This window comes from Takifugu rubripes, chromosome 21, assembly GCF_901000725.2.
Source record: "Takifugu rubripes chromosome 21, fTakRub1.2, whole genome shotgun sequence".
Lineage (NCBI taxonomy): Eukaryota > Metazoa > Chordata > Actinopteri > Tetraodontiformes > Tetraodontidae > Takifugu > Takifugu rubripes.
This window is the reverse complement of record NC_042305.1, coordinates 17,439,369-17,449,270: the sequence shown is the minus strand read 5'-3', so window position 1 is coordinate 17,449,270 and position 9,902 is coordinate 17,439,369. Positions and strand designations below refer to the sequence as shown.

Here is a 9,902-nt window from a genome sequence, read left to right as displayed (position 1 = left end):
CCTTGGATACGTGGTTGTAATTCCACGTGTATCCGATAGGGGGTCTTTTCTTAGCCCCGCCTCTAGCCTAAAACTGCAGCGTTACCCTACCTACTGTAATTTTAATGCATCCGGCCTGACCCTAAATAGAAGAAACGATTAATCATTAAAACTACAGTAAAACCCAGGCCCGTTACAGGTAAGGCGTCAAACATAAATGAAGAAAATCCCAAACATAAACTATTTGAATTTTCATCATGGAATGTGTTGGGCTGCATAAAAATCCCACAACGAAATTTTAATAGGCTGAAAAAATGTGATTTTGATCATTCTAAGCGAGACTATGTGGAAAAAATGAAGCAATAAACAAGAGTAAGCTACTTCTAAATATGATAGCAATATGAAAATACAGCCTCTATTAGAAGACTAATGGAAAGAACCATCCATCCATCCTCTACCGCTTATCCGGGGTCGGGTCGCGGGGGCAGCAGCCTAAGCAGAGAGGCCCAGACTTCCCTCTCCCAAGCCACCTCATCTGGCTCCTCTCAACGCGGAGGAGCAGCGGCTCTACTCCGAGCTTCTCACCCTATCTCTAAGGGAGAGCCCAGCCACCCTACGGAGGGAGCTCATTTCGGCCACTTGTACCCGTGATGGAAATGGAAATGGAAAGAAGCATTTCAGCAAAAGACATTTTAGTGGTTGAAATAATTAAAATGTTAGACAGTTGAGAATAGTGAAAGTGGCCTCTATGTCTTCCAGTGTTATTTGTATAGCGATGTCATTTATCATTATTTCCTCAGCATTTAGTAAAGCTGCGTACAGCACTCAGCTCTTGTTGAATGTTGTTTTGTGGAAGCTTAACCGTTATATTTTTAGTTCAGCACCATATCCCACTCACTCACTCAGTTCAGCCCACGTTCTGTGGTACCAGGGTACCAGGTTTTGCACACACACCTTGTGCTCTCTGGGTTTGTGCCAGCAGTGGATTTCCTGGCCAGAATCAGTTGATGAAACTGCACATTTGCAGCCAGACTGCCAACAGACACAGTTATTTCCTCTTAGTTGTATTTTTGCAATTACTTAATAGTCTGATTGCTGAAGTCTGTGGTCACAGCTGCCAAAGGGAAAACCGTAGGATTTTGGTTTTCAAACTCAGATGCAGAACAAATGATGAGAGTCTGTCTCAGCCTGCAGGAAGAAAAAAAAAAGAGATCGCAACGAGGAAATCTGAGGCTGTGCTTTTGAGCTGCAATATGCCTCCTCCCTCTGATCAGTTCCGACAGGACCAATAACACGGCCAAACGCCGCCGCAGCATCAGACCTTCCACATGTCAAACTGCGTTGGATCACAGTCACGTTGAGGATGGAAGACAGATACGCCCGCTGGCACACGGACACTCGTGTGTCAAACCACACGCCACCTTACACGGAATGACAGTCAAGTGAGACTTAACTGACAGTCCGGACGCCTTCAGGAATTCTACCTGCATAGGGAGGAACGTAGCTGTTGTAGTTTCAAAAAGCTCGTTTCAGATTCTTGAACGTTCCGACATCCGCTGGAACGTCTTCCTTTGCAGCATTTATTGATCAAACATACAAAAGAAATACATAAGAGGAATCATTCAAACTTGGCTCTTCTCAAAATTCACATAAATAGAAATGTTCCAACAAGCTTCCGGAGCTTCGGCATCACGGACACTGCAGAAAGACACGAGCCAACGGCACTGAAAAGTCCCGCACGGCGCTCCGTGGAATGCTCAGTAGCATCTTGTCTAGGAAGTCTACACCGACTCACAGCTACAATCTCTACAATGTCCTGAAGAAAACGCCATTTTTTTCCCCCCTCTGCTGGTTTTGGTTTTCTTTTCCTTTCAGCAGACAGTCCTGAGTGACGAGGAAGGCTGGGACGCACGGTAGAGGGTGATTTCCCATCTTGTCAAAAAATGAGCTTCTTCTTCATCATCAAACCTGAAAACAAAAGTAAAACTATCATTATTTTTTTTAAAATAAGCACTTTCAAATGCCATTCTCATCCAGCAAAATCAGAACCAAGCCATTACGAGCAATCTGCTAAACACTAAAGTTTCCAGCCACTGAGTACATGGAAATTCTCTCTGTAATGATCTGCAGTGCTGAGTACTGGGTAGACTCAAAGCATGTATTTTCCACACCACAGGAGGAGCTGGAATTGCTTTGAACCTCCCAATAACACTGTATACTTCAGCACAACAAACCACACCACAATCCACTAAATGATCTGCACATATGTGTGTGGGTTCTACCAAGTTCTGAGCTTCTAACTGGAGTTAAACATAGACCCAACACCCTTTGAATCGCACAGTTCCATCAAACGCCAGAGAAGATTTCGGGGTGTAGTGTGTTTAAACAGGAAGACAGCAGGAACAGTTTGTGAGGTTGAAAATATTCTATTAAGGACATTTTGGGTTGAATGGAACGTCCTGAAATTCTCAGCTGTAACATATTTTTCTCTCTTACCTGCTAAAAACAGTATTAAGTCAAACTTAATTCATTCACTCATGATCTATTCCCATGTTCTACTGGGTCACCGATAGCCTTGAGTTTGAAATCTGCTTCATAAGCATTTCTCTTAACAGCTGCCATTTTGGGATCTTACACACACACACACCATAATATTATGTTGAAGCACAGTGTGTGTGACTCTGTGAGGCTTCTGACTACGGTGGCTGTAGTGCTCCAACAACCCATCAAGCGGTGTGGCTTTAGCTTACCAGCATTATAGTCCTGAAAATAGGGTATATGATAAAAATAATGGGTTTCTGTGGTCCGTATTGTATTCGGCTACGTGCATGTAACAAATGGGTGAATTACTTGAGTCCAAGCCTTCTATTTTCCTCTTGAGTCCTACAGGTTCCTTCTCTCTTAGAGCCTCAACGGAACAGTTGGGTCGGGGAAGCTGAGGCCCAGGAGTGGGACCAGGTCGATTACTGAAATACTTCATCTTTAGTGCCTGGAGATTAGAACACAGTCAAAGTCGTGCTAAAACATTCACTCATTTCCCGAATGTATATCTAAAAAACAAAGATATGTAAATATTTCATATTAATGTTGGGTTTACCTGTGTTGCTGTGGTCCTCATCAAAGGGTTAAAGGTGAAGAGGCCTTGTAGAAGCTCAAGTAAGTCATCACCAGCTGCACTGAAGATATGTTCCAGTGGCGTGCCAGGAAATATTTTGAAGGACACGTAGTCTGGTAAACTGCTAACACCCTGCAAAAATATTCAGCATTTGCAATGACTCCCACATGTGAAAAAAATTAACAGTGGAGAAAAAGAAATGGCGAAACTAACAGGCCATGACTCTTCCGTGGCTGTCCCCAGAGCCTCGAAGATCTTAGTCAGCTGGTCAAGGTCTGAGTCTCCAGCAAGAAACGGTAGCTATACCCAAGGAGAAATGCAGAGCTATAGCGTTAGCAAGAGTGCATCTCTGCACGGGGAACACACGTTATCTCTGTCGTAAAGGTTGTTACCCGCAGCAGTAATTCAGCCAGGATGCACCCCACTGCCCACATATCAACACCCACACCATACATTCTGGCCCCAAACAGGAGTTCAGGGGAGCGGTACCACCTGGGATAATGACAAATAACCAGGGTTCAGGTTACAAGTCTCAAAACAGAGTCACTTTGTCACAGGCATCTTTACAAACAGAAATGAATGGACTTCTGTTTTATACTAAATTGCATTACAGTCTGCCTGTGTTCTAATAAATTAAGCAGGACTAAAAAACACAGACCTTGTAACAACTTGATGCGTGTAAACTCTGTTTGGGCTCCCAAACGCTTTCGCTAATCCAAAATCAGCCAACTTCAAAATGCCATTGCCGTCTAACAACAGATTATTGGGCTTCAGATCCTGGAAAATACAAAATCTCAAACTGTTCATTTCTGTCTGTGCCCAGGAGCAGATGTGCTGGGATTTCAAGTGTTCTTACCCTGTGTAGGACCCAGTGTTGGTGCATATACTCTAATCCCTGAAGAGTCATGAGGATGTAGGCTTTGATATTAGCCGGAGTCAAAACTAGGCTTGTGTCTTTTATGACCACCTTGGAAGAAATAGGAAAGTAGGATTAAGTATTGAAATTAGGTGGAATATGAGGTATGAAGATTACAATAACCCACTCAGAAAAAAAAAATTAAAATTTAGTCACTGACAAACTCAATACAGGCAAATCTCTGAAGGGTGTGGAGCAAAAATAGAAATTTAGCACCAGTAACAAGGTGAGCATCATGTGTCATCCTCATGACTGTAATCTGGCAGACACTAATGGTATCCTTTCACTGTGAGAGCCCTGAGTGGAACATTATTGATTTTTTTCTTTTTAAAGCACACTTATTCCATTTAAATGGTCCCATTAGAGGCTGCTGGATGTGTGGTAGGCATCCATCTGGCGTCTTGGTACGTTGAAACCGCACGAAGGAAAAGGTGGAAAGTACAGGGAGGCCTTAGTAACCTCCTTGATGCGTCTAATAGACGACAGCACTTACACTGCTGCATTTGGGGCTGATTGCATTATCTACTGCTCAGTATGACATTTGACCTTGTACTTATGAAATGTTTCAGTTCTTCTGTGGATTGCTATCAAACCAATACTGGAAGACTATTTTTTAACAGCACACCCGTCTATCCATCTTTTTGAATAAAACTCAACAGAGCTAAATGTAAACATGTGATTTTTCACTTTATTATTAGTAAGGTAAAATAAAAAATCTGTTGTTTCAAACACGAATTAGTGTAATCATTATAATACAAACCTCCAGGTCTGTTTCCATGAAATCAAACACCAGGCTGATGTTGGATTTGTGTCCAAAGGCATCCAGCAGCTAGAAATACACAGTTCATTAAAGTCTTAGGGAAAATGAGAAGAAATATACTGCTGAAGAGAAGATGTGCTTCCATAAGGTGCCTACCCCAATAATGTTTGGATGATGCAGTTCCTGCAAGAGTTTGATCTCTCTCAGAGCAGTCCTGTTAATACCTGATCATTCATGACAAGAGTAGATGACAACAGTGTTTTGTAAATCAAAAACTTTAAAAAAAATTCATCAATTAAAGATCACTAATGAAAATGTACCATCTTTTGCCTCTGTTCTGTGGCCAACTTTAATCTACAAGAAAGGAAGAATGACAGTATTTGACATGACCATCACAAAGAAATGCCAACAAAAGTTCAGAGTAAATTGTAGTTACCTTTTTAATAGCAACTATAGTATCGGTGGTTTTATCCCTGGCTTTATATACTGTGGCAAACTGAAGAAAAGAAACACTTATTATTATGTCCACGACCACAGAGCATCTTTATTTCCATTACCAGCGAGTGTGTGAGCATAGCAAAGCTTTGTTGACAATAACAAGCTAATCTTGCCTACATCCAAACATCCAACAGGAACATCTAGTTCGTAAAACGGGACCGAAAATGGGTCAGAAAATTGTGATGTTGATCTCTACGCACCTGACCTTCTCCCAAGAAATCAAGTTTCTCGTAACGCTTGGATCTGGACTTTACATCAAGCGCCATGATGGCTAACTGTTATTTGCTGGTACTTCCGGACCTGTTAAAGGGCCTCAGATACTGTTTCCGGGTCAAACAAAGGGGCTATCCTGAGCAACACTGCCATCTACTGAGTATACTTAAGAATTACTCATAATGTTAAAAGCTGTCGAAGCCCTGTAGTCTCCGTTTCCTTATAACTATTAACCCTTTAAAATAATTTAAAAAAAAAATCCAACTATCAAAATAACAAAAGTGTTTGTGATATATTTCATTTTTTAAAATTCACACCACACCCCAACAAATGACATTAATTACTGAAAATCCTCCAACATTTGTCATAAAGTAATCAAGATGTTCTTTATTCATTTATTCATTTATTAATCATGATGCACTAGTTATATGCACTAGTTATAAAATACTTTCTGCTTCTGTTGCTTTTTTTTCTCCACATTTTTTTGTAGTTTGAAGTTTGACACCAGTCTCCTGGGAGTCTCTTCTGACAGTTAGGAAGATTCTCTGATCCATGCAACACTGAGCACATCCCTACATCCCATCTCCATACACAGCAGATACCCTCACATCCCTCAGGATTAGGCATGGCTCCTCTCCTTTGACCCTCTTTCGCTCTCTCTCTCTCTGTCTCTGTCTCTTTCTCCTTATTTTAATGTTAAGTTTGACAAGAGAAGTGTGAAGGATCAGCAGGCCTAATACAAGAGATGCACATTCATATCTTGACAGGTCACAGATGTGAATGACAGAATTGTATGTGCCCATGCAACCATGCAATGAGAGGAGAGGAGAGGAGAGGAGAGGAGAGGAGAGGAGAGGAGAGGAGAGGAGAGGAGAGGAGAGGAGAGGAGAGGAGAGGAGAGGAGAGGAGAGGAGAGGAGAGGAGAGGAGAGAGGAGGAGAGGAGAGGAGAGACCTGCTTACACCACTGGCTCTAAAACAAATGTGACACATTGATGTCCTGCACTAATTCTGATATGATTTGAGGGCGTTCTTGTGCTCATTCCTATCAGCCCATGCGGATGATGAGCCTGACAGCTGAGTTATGGATACATAAATGATTCTTGCGGCATTTTTACAGTTTGTCACAATAAATCTCCTGAAAACACAGTGACACTGTGCACAGTAACTCACTGGTTACGCTGTATGTCACATCAGCAGACGCTGATCCCGTCGAGCTGGTGTGTGCATGTGCTTCTGTTGACGGGCAGGTGGAGAGTGAAACCGCAGGGCTGTTTATCAAACTGGTAGGAAATGGGTGTTGTGTCACCCCACCACATCCTGCCGCTAAGGAAGGGCTTCGCACGGACCAGTGTTCGCTCAGTGTAAACAATAAAATTCTGGTCAGTCAGGAGCGACCTTTATCGTGTGTTTCTGTGCGAAGTTTGTGGCTGTGAAGTTTGTGGCTACGTGCACGTCAGAAACACCGTACGCTGATTGTGCAGCTGTGATAAAGACAGAAGATGGGACCAGCTGGTCACACGCTCTATTTTAGCATCCATCCATCCATCCATCCATCCATCCATCCATCCATCCATCCATCCATCCATCCATCCATCCATCCATCCATCCATCCATCCATCCATCCATCCATCCATCCATCTATCCATCCATCCATCCATTGAAAATATCCATCTTTTAACATATCATTACATGGTTCACAACAGAAACGCATCTGTAAAAAAACAACAACAATGGGGCAGAATGTAAAAAGGATGAATGTGAATAATGAATCAGCGTTATTGTGATCAAAGTGCAAGCGTGGAGATGTGCATTATTCTCCTAAGCTTTAATGTACACAGTCATAGAGGAAGAGGAAACATTCTGTCAGCTAGGGAGTTTTCCTCGGTGTGTCTGCTTCTGACTCGCTCGAGCTGTCTCACACACACGTGTACACACACAGGCTGCAGCTGTATCTGACCACATGCACAGTTATAACACAACAGGATGTTGCAGGGTGGATGTTTGAGGTGTGAAGTTTCACATAAACTGTAACAAACAATATCGGTTCTTGAGAACTATTCACTTATTGGTAATTGCGTTTATAATTCTAATCTATTATATCTTTTCCTGCCCCCCCCAAACACACACACACACACACACACCTCAAATATAGTTATATAAGGCAGGGTGTGGACTTGTCCTGACACTCCAGAAAGGCATCAGGGCCTAAAAGAAAGTATTGCATTTCACATTTGCAGACGGTTTCTGCAAGGCAAATGGAAAGGGGGAGGACAAACAGAAGGACAATCATTACTACCAAAAGTCTGAGATGCATTAAACTGGCACCGTCGGTTCTGGGCTGCATTGTTAGATGCCAGAGCTGTCAGCTTGAATAAATATTAGGGCGGTATTTGTTTTGTTCACAACTGTCTCCCCTCAGCATCTGAGGCATCAGCACACACAGGGGCCAGTGGAGGATTTCTAGATGAGCTCTCTTGATAGCTGGGCTCATACAGAGACAACATTATGATAATATCCCTATAAGTAGAAGGGGGATGGGTGCAGTGTCATTTCTTCATGTAGACAGAGCCAGCGGGGTGTCCGCAGACAACTGCATTTAGGGCTGTCTTTGTTGTTGCCTTAGCTCCCATCTGCATTGTTGTTGTTTTGTTCCTGTCGGCGTTTCCTCTCAGACATCATTATGGCTCTCGTTAAAGATAAATCTCAGTCTGGGTTCAAAAAAGGGGAGAGCAAAGTGTTGTGATAGCGCTTTCTCTTCATTTTGTTTGTGTCTGGAATTACAAGCATGGCTGCATATTCGAGTGGCTCTCCTGGATGTCAGTCTGCAGCTGGTACGCCCGTGTTGTTCCCGCTGCAATTCGCAGGATTAAAAGAATAGGAACAGTTGAAGGGTTCGGATGGCAAATGGACAATATGATTTTCAGCCACTGGAGATATCAGATCGCTCAGCCTTGTTGCATTTGGACGGTACATGAGGGGGAAGAGGAAGCCACGGTAGTTTATCTGAGTGTATCAGGAGCTGGATATAGCCTCAGCGGAGCGCTATCCAAGATGTCATTTACTTCATTAACCCAGCCAGATCACAGAGGCCGCAGAAATCGATGCTGTCACACGTCCCATTAACTTCTCGCTCTGTCAGCGATGCCCTCACTCCTGCACACACAAACACACTTACATACATTTGTTGTTTCTTTAAGCACGCCTCAGTATTTCTGGCACAGGTGAGCGTGCAGGCCTATGCTATCCAAATGCCTGGAATCCTTGTTGCTTCGCACGCGCGCCCACGTGCACGCACAGAGCCAACCCCATTACCTCGGTCAATCCCAGGGGTCCCCCAGCTCTGATGAACCCGCTCGCCGCCCTGTGAGATTAGTGGACTCCCCGAGAAAAGCCCTCCATTGATTAACCGTGAGTCTCTCCTGCTTGCAATGTCAGCTGAAGGTTAGCACGTTGTCTTCCGCTGCTCTTTTTTCTCGGCGCAGTCAAGTGTTGAGGCTCAGTCATGAATATGAGTGTGTTATTTTTCTATCGTCCCCCTCTTGCTGATGTTTTTCATCACAAAGCCAATTGACAGCCACCTTCAGGGTCTCTAGTTTCTTCCTGTCTGCGTGTTTCTTCTTCTTTAACATTTAAAAGCATTTATTAATTAAATCTCCAGCGTTCAGCCCTCGGTCTTTCAACAATGACGAGAGGAGAACTGCCGCTACGTGAATGTAAAAGTCTATTTCGAGTGGGTTTCACTGCTGAGCTTATAAATCAAGGCTGGGGAAGCGTTTACTTTGTGTTCTACTTGAGGGAATCTTCCAGGCAAAAAGACAAGGAGAGATGAAGGAATGAGGGCAGCTCTCCGTCTGGAGTGAAAGAGAGAGAGAAAAAAGGAAAAATTGGGCCCGATTTGGGAAGAGCGGCAGCTCTTATGATGAACTTGATGAACATGAATGATGCAGGAGATTTCCTGTAGCAATGAGCAGAGATGAAGGGATCATCCGGATCTTTAGACCGTTCAGACAGCAGCGTTGCCCTGCACCACTGTCTCTTTCCTCCCCATCATAATTCAATATTTACAGTTTAAGCTGGAAAACTGCTCCCTCTTGGCAGCCTGTATCTGGTATCCATAGCAACAGATTCAAGAGCAGAGTGCAGTCGCTCGCTCTCTCTCCCTCCCTCCGTGTGTGTGAGTGTGTGTGTGTGTGTAATGTTTACTGATATACCACAATTGATTGGCTGTAGGGGAGCAGCTGTTGACCCCTTAGTCTCAGGGGTCTCTTTGTATTCTTGCACACATCCTAAATCAATACACACACACACACACACACACACACACACACACACACACACACACACACAAATATTTGTGAGATCTCTTTATTTTAGAGTTAAATCCACAATCTTTCTGTGTATTAAGCAACGAGGGGAAAAT

The 9,902-nt window shown here is 43.4% G+C and overlaps 1 protein-coding gene across 1 annotated transcript; it reads right to left on the bottom strand.

Annotated features, from left to right (window-relative positions):
* Positions 1–1,513: 1,513 nt before the first annotated feature.
* Positions 1,514–5,608, bottom strand: cdk7 (cyclin-dependent kinase 7). The gene is made up of 12 exons (XM_003975045.3): positions 5,469–5,608; positions 5,207–5,266; positions 5,091–5,124; positions 4,927–4,994; positions 4,771–4,839; positions 3,951–4,061; positions 3,753–3,871; positions 3,487–3,586; positions 3,308–3,394; positions 3,077–3,226; positions 2,830–2,968; positions 1,514–1,947 (listed from the first exon to the last, which is right to left on the bottom strand). Exons 1-12 carry the CDS (start codon positions 5,532–5,534, stop codon positions 1,916–1,918), a joined length of 1,035 nt encoding a protein of 344 aa, XP_003975094.1. The 5' UTR covers positions 5,535–5,608; the 3' UTR covers positions 1,514–1,915.
* Between the last annotated feature and the right edge of the window lie 4,294 nt (positions 5,609–9,902).

Coding starts and splice junctions, on each gene's coding strand:
- cdk7 (XM_003975045.3), bottom strand. CDS start 5,534: ATGGCGCTTGATGTAAAGTCCAGATCCAAGCGTTACGAGAAACTTGAT. Junction 4,840..4,926: donor ATCATCCAAACATTATTGGG/GTAGGCACCTTA, acceptor GTGTATTTCTAG/CTGCTGGATGCCTTTGGACA. Junction 2,969..3,076: donor TGAGGACCACAGCAACACAG/GTAAACCCAACA, acceptor TCTAATCTCCAG/GCACTAAAGATGAAGTATTT.